Source organism: Opisthocomus hoazin, chromosome 12, assembly GCF_030867145.1.
Source record: "Opisthocomus hoazin isolate bOpiHoa1 chromosome 12, bOpiHoa1.hap1, whole genome shotgun sequence".
In the NCBI taxonomy this organism is placed as follows: Eukaryota; Metazoa; Chordata; class Aves; order Opisthocomiformes; family Opisthocomidae; genus Opisthocomus; species Opisthocomus hoazin.
In genome coordinates this window covers 5,629,831-5,644,530 of record NC_134425.1, presented here as the reverse complement: position 1 = coordinate 5,644,530, position 14,700 = coordinate 5,629,831, and the positions used below count along the sequence as shown (strand labels likewise).

The window sequence follows — 14,700 nt, the reverse complement described above, 5'->3', positions numbered from 1 at the left end:
CTGACTTTGACTCGGGCATCGACAGAGCAAGCTTAGTACGAGCAGGGTTCGACTCCTGTATTTCAGGAGGGCTGGCCAGGAGACAGCTGCCCGTACGCCAAAGCCCGGGCCGGGCGGGTACGGCGCAGGGCTTGGGAAGGCGCTCCCTGCCTCCACGGTACGCACGGCAGCAAGGCTACGGTGCCTTCCACAGAGGCTGGCAGGCTCTGGCTACGCAGCGACCCGCTCTCGCCCCATGCTGCCAGCCTTCCCTCTGCTCACGCACAAGCAAGTCCTCCTGCCAGGCACACTTTGTTTTAAAGGTCCACATATGAACATTTCATAAAAATCAAGATGAGTAGGGTGAGGCCTTTTGCTTCATTAGATCAACTGATATGGCTGGAAAAAGGAGCTTCAGGCACACAGTCCCTTCATCCACACTCAGAAAGGGGCAATAAACTGTAAGCTAAACATGGGTTAGAAACAACCGCTCTTACTTTCACCTAATTATGTTAATTAGCTTAAGAGAAAAGGGTTAAAAAAGGTTTATAAGCAAGGTCGCTGTTTTGGGGTTGCTTACAACTATTGCTTCTCTTACAAGAACTTTAAAGAAAGCTACATGTTTCATTATGGCAGCTGCTCTTCTATGAAAACTTTTCCAAAAAATGCTGTGTAGCGTTATTACTGCTGCATAGTATGGAATGTTAAAAAGCAGATGAGCATAACGTTTATTGCCTAGTACACCATTTCATTCCACAACACACATCCACCATAAACCCAGAAACAGAGCTCAACCTTCCAAAAAATAAAAATCAGGACAGAGACAGCTCCATGGCTCTGTGAACCAAAGGCAGAGGCAATCAAATACCCTGCTTTTTATTTGGTTTAACATTTGTTCCTGGGTAAGGAAAGTACTATTGTTTTGAAAAATACTGTAATATTAGCAGTTTTCAAGGTACTGCGCTTTGTAAATCTGTTTAACTTTGAAATGAGAAAAATCTGCAAATGAAAGAAAAAGTTAAAAGTATTTAACATTTAGCTGTCTTTCAGCGTCTCCTCTAAGTTGCACAGAGTTTTCACACAATATGTCTGGTGCTACTTCTACAAATCCTAGGAAAAAATAAAGCCTGAACAGGGACTGAATACTTCAGGCCAAAAACCCAGATTGAACGGTTTTACTGGGTCTTTGAGAAAACATTGTATGAACTGCACAAATCAGTCATCAGCTTATGAAGAATGGAAATGTCAAACCCTAAAGGGCGGCATTTGGAGCTGGTATTTCCCCTTCCCCGCAGAACCGGCAGCTTTTCCGGAGCAGCACGTACAGCCACACACACCCCTCTGTCGGCACATCGCTGTTTGTCCGCGGGAGCGGCGCGGGCAGAGCAGGGGGGCCCTGGGACGCGCCCCGTGCCAGCCCTCGCCCCGCAGAACGCCTGACCTCGGTACACCGACCAACCGTGGTTTCGCAGAGGAGAGCTGACGTTCACGTGGCCGAGGGACGTCCCGGAACTGGCCAAGGGAGCTTGGGAAGGATGGAACGCAACGGCCCCCACCCAGAAGCAGGTCCCCTAGCAAACCTCCTTGCCTCCCTCCAGAGCAGTCTGCACTCGACCCAGAACCGCTCTTGCTTGGTAGCAGCCCCGACGACGAGGTCCCGCAGCCAGCTGTCGGTGTCACCGGGAGGCAGGCCGGCCGGCCGCGCTGCCGACGGACGCGTTCTGAGCGGGCGCAGGAGCTGCGCCGGTGCTGCCAGCACGGCCGGCAGCAATGCGGAGCCGGCGAAGGAAAACCTGGCGTCGTCCCTCGCTCCCTCCTGCTTCTGCAGCTTTATGGCTAATACCAGGCAGTGTGAATTACAATAAATGGCGACAGCCTTGCCCTTTCTGGCACAGCAGAAGAGCTTCTCTTCTCAGTGCAGAGACTTGCCACAGTGAAGAAAATTATCCAAAGCCCAAAAAAGACATGAATTCAAGGTGAATTCATTAAAATCCACAAATTCTCTGTGCGGACAGTCTTACTCAGAATTACAGTGGTGTTACCTTGGTTAACGTAAGTTAATTTCTGAAGTGAATTAAACTAAACCGAATTAAGAGCATTTTAATTAGTGCTGAGCTCTGCAGAGGGAAATGGACTACTGATTTCTTTTTGTAGCATGTATTTTTCTTTTAAACTTTAAGGGAGATTGGACCGGCTGTAGTGAGCTTTAGCTAGAACTGACACCAGTGCTAACCTCTATACTATTAATAGTTGTTAGTAAAAACACTGGGCTTCACAAGATCTTTTTTAATCACGTAGAGAGACAGTTTTCAGAGAAATACTCATTCTGGATAAACTAGAATGAACCAGCATGTAGATAACTAAGCACACTACATGGCACAAATCGCACCGTCTGTTTACGCAGAATCAAGTCAGAATTCTTAAGATGGAAAAACTCACTTTGACTGCAATATAATTCAGCTTTTGTGCAGAATTCAGAAAGAGTCGGATGTTACTTTAGTCTCAGATTTTATTTCCATTCTTCTCCTGGACAGAATCAAGTGACAACATCTGGCTCGGGGTATGTGTGTATTATTATTATTTTTTTCTCTCTAAGTAAAATGTATTGTTCACAGGGGGATCAGAGATTTAGCTTTTTGCTCAATCGTTTTTGGGCAGCTCCCCCTTTTAGCAGTTTGTTGGCTAGCTCTCCTTACAAGTCATCATTACAGGAAGCTAAGCAAAAAACAGGGGAGAAAGTTAGACTTTGCTTGAAATTTCCGGAACAAAAGTGCCTGATCCAGACACCTATTACCACGGCAGAGATCCTGTGCTGTCAGTCCTGTTCCATGCACAGGCAGGCAGCAGGTGAGCCAGGCGCACGCCTCCAGCTGCGGAGCCGGAGCGGGCGTTCACAGCACATCACGGAAAAACCTGGGCTTTGCCGAGCACTTCCAGAGAAAGTTCACCAGGAACCAATTCGACTGCCGAAAAACTCCCACAGAGTGTTTACAAGGAAAGCGAAGACAGTCAAACCCGCTTGCGGTGCGGTGTCCAGCTACATCCAGCTACACAAGCGCATCACAGCGTTCCTGCGAAACAGGCTCCCACGTGCGGTGCCGTACATGACGTGCTCAGTTAGACAACGCAGCGTTCGCTGCCTTTCGCTCCCAGGATCTCAGCTGGCTGGCTGGCAAGTCTCGACAAAGAAACAACGCAGCGACAGGTAACGCCCCGACCTCCGCAGTGAGCTACGCACCAGCGAGGGGGAAGCCCCGCGCCTGGCGGCGAGGCCGCACACACGTCACATGGGGACCCTCCGTGCTCGGGGCTCGTGCGGCTGGTGATGGCACGCACCGCTCTCCTGCCGGGGTCGGCGGGGCAAAGCCAGCGCACACCAGGAGTGTTGCAGCAATTACCCTCTCATGGCTGGCATACAGTGATAAATTAGTCGATGGCAGCCGCAGACAATTCCAAACGAGTGAGTTTTCATACCAGAAAGTCACCGCCGTTGCCAGTGATTGTTAGCTGTGTTGAGACTTAGCAGAAAAGCCATGAGGAGGACGGGGCACTGCAGCTGCCTGCTCTATCTTCTCTGGGCGCGAACACGGAAGCTCGGAGAACAATGCGGCACCCTTCAAATGCTCGCCCCGCTAAAACGAAAACCCACTGGAAGCCACTGCTAACCACTCTGCGAGGGCGGTGGCTTTGAACGGGGAACGTGCCCTGGAGAGCACGGAGAAACAAGGCCCCTCCACTTGCACAGCAGCTGCCGGCACGGCCACCACCGCCCAGACCACGGCTACCTGCCGAGCCAGCCAAGCTGCCCACGCGCACGCTGCTGCCCGGCCCGCACCGCAACACCTCCAGCATGGGGCTCAGGAGGGCCATCGGCCCTTCCCTTGGAAAACAGGGCCGGCTCGATATTCACAAGTTTTGTGCCATTCTGGCAATACTCCAGTAAGAGCAATTATCACTGTTTTTCTCTACTCTCTCCTCCCTGACTTCAACAGCATCCCTGGGAGGGAGCACCAGACCGTGCTGCTGCCAGGAAGCTAACTCTGGAACACGGATCTCGGTCTCCCATGTGATAACACACACGTTTCACACATCAGACAGAACACCTAGCTGGCAAGTCACTGTACAGTGCTGACAGAAGGTACTGCAATCAATGGAAAATTATGGGCCTATCGTTAATCACATATCACAGGTATAAAACTGCATTTAAAACCAACAAACCCCTCCCCCAGTTCGTCTACAGGGTCAAACGGCCCAAGGTGCTGCTTCAGGAACAGCCCTGTGCGCAATATGTCACAACTTGCCAAAGACTTCTTCTCAAGTGTGTGATAAAGACAAACAAACAGCAAACCAATTTCGGAAAACCATCCGGTTAAGAATTACTCACCCCACCAAACCCTCTGAAGCGCCGCAGGAGATCATTGTTGATGAAGCAGGACTGGGCAGGATCCTGGAGGGCTTGGTCCAAGAGGTGGTCGATGAAGTAGATGCCCGGCTCGATGGTGAGCACCATGCCCGGCTCCAGGCTGCGGGCAGTGCGCAGGCTCCGGAGCCCCGGCAGGTCGATGCGCTCCACTCCCTGCGGAGAAACATCAGTGCTGACAGACGGACAGGCAGGCAACCCACGCCAGCTCTCCACCAACACCCTCCTACCCTGACCCAAAGTGCAAAAACCAGCCGGAAAGCACGGACTGCAGCCATGCTGTGCAGTGACCTCTCCACCAGCCCCTCACCCAGCTTTCACGCGCAGCGATGACCAGCTTTCCACTCAACATCCACGCTGGTTTCTGCACCACAGAAATCCCGGCTTTGGACAGGCTTGGTACTGCCACTCTCCACCTCGGGATAAGTACTGCACTATGGAGACAAAGTAGTTGCTTGCACGATTTCTTTCCATACCGTCCCTTGCAAAGCACAGTATCTTAAGCGACGTGCAAATCTTGAAATGCCCCCTCCACGTCATGGCTGAAATAGCTCAACTATGCGGCAGAGAACAATTTCTCCTAGGATATGCAAATAATTCTTCTCACTGAATGTTATTAAAGTCACACATTTATGATCTTGATTCAGGAGCAATGAGTCTACACATGACCTCATAAAAGCAGCCCATTTAAAACCAAACTTTTATGAGATTTAGACTTTCAGGCAACATGGTGCTGACTGATATTATTTAAAACTAAGTCAAAACAAGTCCTGACTAGCAAAACATTCTCTTCTTCCCAAAAGCTGGTAAAGTAAAATGATATATGAGGACGTGCTTAGTCAAGGAATTAGAAACACTGCAAAGACTAGTTCAGGATATTAATTTTCTTCCCCCAAATGTGCCAGGTATTGCAACATCGGAATAAATATCTCAATCCCATTAGCTTTTTGAAAATTCTTTGCAACTGTAGCAAAATTTCATCCCCAAAATATCATGATGACCAGTAAACAGCTCACAGGCCCACGAGCTTGCAGACACGCGCACATGCTTTGCTTACGCGAACTCTTCCGCTTCAGCCGGCAAGTCAGTGGTTAAGAGGTCTGCAAGACCACGGCGTTATTTATCTGTCTCTAGGTAGCACTCCCAAATCTTGCTTCTGGCCAAAGTCATGGTGATTTTCCTTGCCAGCAGAAGGGGCGACTGCTCTCGGGATCGCTGGCAGCATGACCGGCGTCACGAGGATGCAACATCCCCCTTCTCCCGGCCAAAGCGCAGCCCCTGGTCCGGCAGCTGGGCAGCACGTCCCGTCCCGGCTGTGCTCCGCGTCCCTGCCGCACCGGCGCTGGGGCAGGGGGAGGCAGGAGCACGCCCCGCACATCAGCCCCATTTCCATCTCACTGAACCACTCGCTCTTCCCAGCGCGCACAGCCCCACAGCACTGCGCGCTCCCGTGCTCCGCTTTCAGCTCAGCGAAAGCCCGTTTCACCGAAATCCCGCTCGCAGCAGCCGCGCAGCGGGGTTTGGTTCATCCTCACTGGTCACCCAAGCGATACTGTGGCTGCTTTTCGCCCTTTGCGGAGCGTCTGTTCTGGCGCACGGCATCCCACAGCAGCCAACGTGTTCAGAGCTCACCGGCCTGCGCATCCGCAGGGAGCTCTGCCCGTTTTTCAGAGATGCGGAGCATTCGCTTGCCCTCGCGAGCCAGCAGGCGCATCCTGACCATTTGCACTGTGTATTCCAGACACTTTATTTCTTATGTTTGATCTGAATTTTGCAGAGCATTATATAACACTAAAATAGAAAAGCACAATTTTGTTTTAGTGAGGCTAGGAAACAAGAATACTCTGGTATTAAGCAAGGCACTTTGCATTTATATTCTTATCAAAACCCAAAGAGAATCAATATATTTCTAAACTTGAAACAATAACTGCACTGAAATGGAGCCATTTTTCTTCCGGCTGCTGCCCCATGGGGTTTGGCACCTCACGCATTCATTGTAATGCGTAAAGGAAACGAGGGCATCCAGTCTTGTGGATTCCTCTCTCCATGAGCTGTAAACAATTAAATTAGCGTCTGGACCTTCTGGTGCCTTGCCAGCTATCTATGGGCTGCTTTACAACAACCAACCCGTATTGGGCTTTTAAGTACACTACTCTTCAACTCTACTTGTAAATGCCTCTTCCGAGGCAGTCAATCCAAGACAGATGCTAGAAAGCTGAATGCGCAGCGAGGAAAACAATGGCCAGCATCCTCTGAGGGCAGCCCAGGCACGGTGGCTGCATTTTTTTGCCTTTTCTTAAAACAGATGAGGTTTACTACCAGGTGTGACGATCAAGCCTTGATGCCCTCTGCAGATATCTCTGTACAGCTGTTAAAGTAATGCGTAGTTATTTTGTCTGGACTGCTTGCAGTCTGATTCTGCTTTTAGCACTCCCTCTGAGTAGCTAATAACACAACCACAAGCCAGGAGCATGACCCAGGTGTTCACATTTGGGAACTGCCTTCAGCAGCACAGGCTCCCCGGGCTGTCAGCAACGAGGGGCCGGCACCTGAATACTCCTGCTCTCCCACAAGTAAAATTTTAACTTAGAATCATAAGGTTGGAAAAGACCTCTAAGACCATCAAGTCCAACCATCAACTTCTCCAGAAGGAACTCACAAACTCTTTTTGATATTCCCTCCATCCCATCTCAGGTCTAGGTTGTGTTGGCTCTTGGTTTCACCTCCAGATCTTTGGATTTTGCAGGCGCTGAAGTCACCGTGTAAAAGGCAGCGGCTACGTCTCTTCCACAGAAGGATCTCTAACGGGCCTTTGGAGAAATGCTAACACTGCTCAGCTTTTCAAAGACAGCAAGCGGGACACCGGTGGGTGGACTTGTGGCAAGCAAGACCTACGCCCCCTTTTAATGGAGCAAGGTGCTCACCAAGAGATGCATGGAACGGATCAAGAGAGAGATAGGTTCTGGCTGTCAGGTGTCTGTGGCCATGCATACCCTGAGCAGAGGACAGCCCCGTCTGACTTGCTGCAAGGCTGCAGGACAACATGAGCTGGAACAGAGAACGAGCAGAGTGGGGAACAGGGACAGTGACCAAGCAGAGCAGATGACAAAATCCCTCCTTTTGAGAACACCACTGGATAAGCAACTACATCAAGTGATGGCTTCAGCATCCCAAATGACATCACATCTCTGGGCACTCGTGACCAACTTGTTAGCCACCATGGCCATCAGGTCCAGCAGCTGACAGTTCTCCACTTTCAGTCTGCTTCTGTTTATGAAAACTAGAACAAACTGAGGGTTTTTCAATGACTGAATGTCCTCCCTACCCCCTCCCCCAGCCAGAAGGTGACAGGTCTGAAACAAGGACATTGCCATTTTCCACCGAGTCAAACCCTGTTGGGAGCAAAGCCTCGCACTGTTATCCGTCGGTATGAATCTTCTGCCGTTAGCGGAATTTCTTCTTTGTGAGGAGGAAACTTCTCTATATTTTTTAGCTAAACAACTAATGTATTGTTTTCAACAATAACCATGATGTTGTTTTGTAGCTAGGTGAAATGAAGAGTAAAAAATATGAATGCTAGTGCAGCAGCTATGTGGATATTTGTTTCTATCTGTGTTATGTCCTGGAGGCCTGGCCATGGAGCAGGACCCTGTCGCACCCAGTGCTGTACAACTGTAAAGCGTGAGCTGTTGATTTGCCTCAAAAAAAGCATACAGAATAATCTAGAAAGTGTGAACACCTAGGCATTTAAAAAGAGACTCCCAGTGATATTCTGGGAAAATTACTCTTTGAAGACCTGTTTATTTTCCTATATATTGCAACAACAGACTATATCCGAAATTGTTTTATAACACTGATCTTATTTGGAGGTTCTGCTCACATTTTAAAATTGAGACACTCCCCCCACAGCAAGCACAGATGTACGACACTGTCCTTTGCGACTGTACTCCTGCCAGGAACATCAGATTCCAATTAATGGTTCATGTAAGGTAACAAAACCCAGCATGTCTAGGCAATAAGGGCTGTCAAGGGAACAAGAGAATTATTATGTAAACTGATTTCATTACTACGTAAGCAAAATAAAAGTTCAAATTAAGTGTGCAGTAATATAAAATATAGATCTATTTTTGGAATAAGCAGGGATTTAGGAAGTACATAAATGTGCCTATCCACCCGAAAAGTGGCAGTGGAAGATGAGAAGCTGTGATATCCCCAGAACACCTCAGGACAAGGATGAATTGCTGCCTGCTCCTAAGCAGCTCTCTGGTTAGTGGGGGTATATGTTGCTTTTTCCGTGGCAGAGCTGCCGTGTGCATCATGCTGGATCTCGTCCCACAGACACGGGCTGCCAGGCAGAGCGTTGGGAAACAGCAGCAGCTCCCGGCCCGCGTGGGTGAGCCTGATCCTGGGTCCATCTTGGGGTCCGGAGGGAAACAGACCACAGGTGATGTCTCTGTGCTGGCCAGTCGCTGCCAAAGGGCCATGGCACAAGGGAGGGATGCAGATGTGCGGAGATGCAGGGACACCGTCCCTCCGGCAACCCAGGGCTCAGCGCTTTGCTGGCGTCGCCCAGAAGGTTTCTCCAGCTCAACGGCAGCGACACACAGCCACAGCAGAGAACACCTGAACTGCTCGTCACCGCACATACTGAACCTCAGTAAAAGACTTGTGCAGTGACACAAACCAGTTTCTGGTACTTTTTTCCAGCTAAATCATCACAGAACTTTTTTGAGCCTGACAAAATGACTGTCCCACTTGGACCACAACCAATACAGCAAAGTCCTAACGATTTTACCAAGCTAAGTGCAATCAAGGATTTAAGTTAGTCAGAATCCTAACACTGTATTTAGATTATAAGCAATCAATGCTGAAGTGAAATCTCACCTCTTTCACTCTTCCCTATTCTCCCACTGCGTATACCCAACTCCTAATTAGCTCCTTTATTGTAAAAAGAACAGAGCCCTGCGCAGCTAATAAAATAAAAGCCTTGAACTGCATTTCTCGTCTCCTGGTCCCTTTCCTCTAAGCCCCTGCTCTTCTTGCTGAGTGCTACTAACGAAGATTAGTTTATTCAACCCATCCCGTTTTCCCCAGCAGCCTGAGCTGCCTAGAGTCACTGGAGGAACTGCTCCTCAGCCTTGCCTTGGCAATCAGCAGAGGTTACAGGAGAACATGCCCCGAGCATCACACACCACTTCTGGCATCTGCAAGTCAAAGCTTCCACTTCTGCAGGAGAATCTCATTACTAGCTGGAGCTTTTGGGACACAGCTCAAGTTAATATTGGGGGAATGGAGGGCACACAGCTATTTTTATTTGAAACATTTTTGTCTTTTCCTAGGTATTAACTGTGGTGTCAGGTTTAAGCTGCCTAATAACTTCTCTGTTATTGCAGGGAATGAAGAAGAATCCCCTGCTGCTCATCCGAGGCACCGCTACCTGCTCTGAGTTAGACAGAGCTGACTCTCAATCCACCGCTACAGCGTGGTTCTGAGCATAACTTCCCATCTCATTTTTGCTTCCTGATCCTCCGATGTCACCAAGCTCCACTGCTATCATAATGGAAATAATACAATGCACAGATTTTATTTTTTTCTTAAAACCCAACTGTGAGAAAAATGAGAAATAGCACATAGCAAAAATCACCAAGTTGACAACTGCAACGTAAACCTGGAAGATGCGGAGAATATTCAGATACAGAATTTGTAAGACATGAGATAAAGAACTGCAAAATCTACCAGCAGCAGTTTTAACATGAGATCAATGACAAGCACCATTTAAATCTAATGGATGGGTCTTCTTGTGACCCACAGAAAGCACACACAGGCAATGGCCTTAAATGAAAGGGCTTCTCCTTTTGCAATCTTTTGATACTAATATTGGTGGAAATTGCATAGAAAAACCCCTAAGGCATACCTATGATACTTTTTATACCTTATTTTTACATATAACTGAAAACAGAACCGTTCTACTTTGTTTTTTCTCTCCTCCTGCGCCCAGAATGAATTGTTCAAAAAGACACCAGCTCTGTCAGTCTCTGCTAAAATTTCAGAAAGATTTGGACAATAAATATTCAGCTAAAAATAAAAACTCTCTTAGCACACAAACTCTTGTAACAAACTTCAACAAGTAAAACAATCATAAGCAAGTCTGTCCTTCAAAAAAAAGGAACCAGAACCAATGAAATCCACGACCACACGACCCTTTCTTTCCGAGCGGAGGGGGAACCCCGTGGCAGGAGAGGGCACGGTCTGTACCACGGCACTGCCCGACGCAGCGCCTGAGCCTTCCTCCTCTGCTGCCTCTGCTCACGCCCCGAGCTCCCACAAACACCCAGACTCCAGCCTCTGTCCTCGCAGCGAGAAGCCGCTGGGAACCGGTCACAGCTTTTCTGAACACAGGTAAGATGCTGCAGCAGGGAAAGCAGATCTATTACCCTAAGGAGGGGTTTAAAACCCCACGGGAGAATCTTACGCCGCAGAAACCCTCCTGGTTGGTGTCCGGCCCAACAGGTAACAGTGAGCACCAGGGACTTCAGTGCTGCTCTGCATGGCAACGCTGCAGAACCGAAGGTCGTCCTCAGTCTGTCTCTCGCCTGCGCTCTGCCTGCTCAGCGGCCACACAACCACCCGCCTCTGCTGTGCAGGGATGCAAGGAATCAGAAAGGGATTCAAGTGGCCCCACGAAGAAGACGCAGCAGGTTTTTTCTCCCATTCTTTTCTCAAGCTGCACAATTGCTTACAAGAACAAAACCTAGAGCTGAAACTGGTGAAAGGGCCTTTTAACTCTTTGCTCATTTAAGTGCCTACCACGCAGGTTGTTTCTTGCTCGCAGGTCTTGGGTACGCACAGCTAGAGCACGGCTTTGCGAGGCTGTGACCAAGTGAAGCAATCTGCGTCACTGGGGCTCTACATAACAGCTTTAGGGTTCTTAGTACATTCACCTCATCCCCTGCTTCTTAAAGGAAAAAACATGCATGCATAATTTGCAATGCTAACCACAAAAAAATGAAATCTTCTCCTTCAGCATAAAGCAGGATACATAAGGAAAATAATTTTTGCTAGAACAAGAAAGGGAACAAGATTATTCCTGTATTCTCTAGTAAGTCGGGTGACCTAAACCCCCAGACAGTCACCTGGGATCTGGGAGCACGCTTTGTGCTAGAGCCAGACGCAGCTTGCAGACCTCTCTACATAGCAGAGATGTTCCCCAAGCATGGACAGTAATGGAAGGACACGGGTAACTCCAGGATCAAAACGAACCTCTAACCTTAATTTGCTGATGCAGAACAGCAATGAAAGAACCAGCTTTTCATGAGAATAGAGAACTGAATTAAAACTTTAAACTAAGGTAAATCTAGTAATTTTAAAAGACAAAACAAAATGAAACTCTTAATTCACGAGATGTTAAAATCACAGTAGTTATTAACCTAACTTAAATTAACTGGCTTATTATTATAGAAAGTCATCAAATGTACTTAGCATTCTTTAGAGCCTTACAGTCAATTAATGTAACACGAAATTGAATCAACTCAAGCATCTGGAGACACAGAACCTAGATTTAAATGAAAACTTCAGCCCCATCTACCTCAGGGTCTGAAAATTTAGGATCACCTACCACATTTTCTCCATTGCAACAGGCAGAAACCCTCATTTATATCCCGTATCGAATTTACCCTGAAACAAATGAAAGAGTGTGGGAACACCATCTCCATGATTAAATTTTACAGCTAATGCTAAGCCCAGTGGAGTTTTCGCCCTTTGAAGCTGGCTCTGTCTGACTGAGGGCCAGATTTTCTGAAGTGATTAGCACCACTGGGGCCGAATTTTCAGCACTGCTCAAGCTGTAGTTAGACCCTTGAAAGAAGCAGCCAGATTTTCAAAGCAGTGTTTGACGCTCGGTTTCCCCACGAGGAATACCACGGTACGCTGCAGGAGACCCGATTCCCAAAGGAGCTCTTGACTGCTGAGTACTTCTGAAAATCAGGACATTTACTTACGTGGTTCAGTGGGAAACACTGGTGGTTACAGTCTTTCAAAAACCTTGTCCTAAACGCAGCTGCTAAGCCACACTTACTGCTGGCCAAAACCAATTATTCTTTATCACGACAAAAAAAAGGAAGGGAAATGTTATATTTTTCTAATATTCCAGAGTATCCTTTAGAGAAAATGTGTCAGTTTTTTCACAGTGCTTGTCAAAGAGGAAGAAAGTGTTTGTTCAACGCTGCATGTGAAAGAGCTTACTGGAAAAGATGAAAACTTATTATTGCCAATTTTGAAAAAAGAAATCTTTGGCTACTAGTGAATAACTAATCTAACCTAACAATGTCTGGAAATAGTTTTTTTGGAACGCATCAAACTTTGTGACGGATAAAAATTAAGAAATTAAAGCTTATTGTATTATTCCAAATGTAACTGTTTACACTTGAGGAAAAATAATGGAATAATATCCACTTGGAAAGTTTTTATTTTTAAAAAATCCTTTGTAACACTACCAGAAATTCCCTCGGCCAAAAGCAAATAACTTGCTTCTTAACCAGCTAGAAAAAAGAGCACGATACAACAGGCATGGGCTCAGTGTACAATAAACACACCAATGGCTTTATGAAATTCCTTGTAAAAATCTTGCTAGCTGGTAAACATTTAAAACGCACCGCAAATCACTCCACAGCATACTAGATGTCTTCAAAATGCGTTTTCTCATGAATCAACGAGGCACCGATAAAACACCTCCTCCCAATTAACAGACACACGTATCACACACGCACGAGTGGTGCCCGACTGCTCGCGTCTGGATTTACCTGGGGCAAACCAGGTCCCCAAGGGCTCGCTGCTTAAACCTTACCTAAAAAGTTCTTAGCTTCTTTTTCAGTTTCTTGTAAAAGAACATGTTACATGAGAGAAGGCAAATGATCCATTTTCACACTGTATTACTGAAAACCCTTAAAGACTTAGTCTCAAATAACCAAAACATAACACACAGAAAATCCCTCTGAAATCTTTCTGAAGCTGCTGTAAACTTCCTTTCTTTATTCAAGTCTTAAATTCAAGTTCAATTCCCCTTAGAGATTTTGGTTTTTTAGTATCATTGCAAACATCTTATCATTCACTGGTTATAGAATTTTACCCATTGCGCTTACACACCACAGTCATGAACCATCATGTTAATTCCTTGAAAAAGGTAATCACTCTGTGTTTTCTGCAGAAACTCAGAACACAAGAGCTTATGCTTTCACATTTGCAAAGACTGGAAGACTTGATGATGGATTTTTTTCTTTCTGTTCTCATTCCAGGACAATACCTCTACACCGGTGCTCCTGTTGACACTGGAGATCAAAGTCTGAGATAGGAAAATGAGCCAGCTTGTTTCCATGTGACACAGCCACCACTAGCCCAGGTGAGCAGTGGGCTCCCACAGCTGCCTCACATCTGGAATGGAGCAAGTGAGCCTTCCCACCAAGTCTCAGGCAGACCGAGGTGCTCTTTGCCATAGCACAGGGTATGCTTGAGTGATGTACGTTACAGCGGTGACTCATGGAGGAACACCACAATGTGTGGTACGGAGAAATCGAACAGATTAAGAATTCCCGAAGGGCTGCGTCAGTTGACTTGTCCTCGTAAGCAAGTTCTCGTTTAAAAAACTACTAGATTCCCTTAAAGTAAACCATATAAAATACCACATCCAGAAAAAGAAACACTTCAGTGCACATCTGCTCCACCTCTGAGAAGATGCAACCGGCTAATCATACATAAACTAAGAGCAATGCTGATGGAGGGGTTAATCTGCAAGGCAGTTGAGACTGGACTAACACTAACCTCTGGGTAGCCTCCAACGTCGTGCACATCGATTCCAAGGAGATGTCCAAGTCCGTGTGGCATAAATATTGCACCCAGATGAACCTTCACCATGTCATCTACATTGCCTTTCAGAATGCCAATTTTAGTCAACTCCTCCAGATGGACTCTGTCAGCCAGACGGTGCATATCAGGCCAGGCGACCCCTTGGAGAGCAGAAACAAGCAGCTGAGTTAACAATTGCTAACAGTTTTTAAAGACGCCTTTCGAAAAGCAGATATAACACGTGCCCTTTGTTTATATAAAAAAACAAAGGTGGAAAAAGCAACTACATTAGCAGAAAAATACTTTAAACAAGACAAAATTATCTTAACATGCATGCGAAGCACAGAAAACTACAAACAGGAGAAAGAGCAGCACCTTATAATCCAGTTCCACATGAAAAAATGTTAAGACACTGTATCTAAGCATGTCTATGTAGCTGAAAATGTATTAGTGAGTTTTCTAAA

The 14,700-nt window shown here is 47.0% G+C and overlaps 1 protein-coding gene across 2 annotated transcripts in view; it reads right to left on the bottom strand.

Annotated features, from left to right (window-relative positions):
- The window catches only part of PEPD (peptidase D), a 139,545-nt gene that overhangs the window by 4,356 nt on the left and 120,489 nt on the right, over positions 1-14,700 (bottom strand). For both annotated transcript variants that reach the window (XM_075434164.1, XM_075434165.1), the window contains 2 exons: positions 14,213-14,397; positions 4,364-4,555 (listed from right to left, as the gene is read on the bottom strand). In XM_075434164.1, the coding sequence (XP_075290279.1) occupies positions 4,364-4,555; positions 14,213-14,397 (377 nt within the window). The remainder of the gene's footprint in view (positions 1-4,363; positions 4,556-14,212; positions 14,398-14,700) is intronic.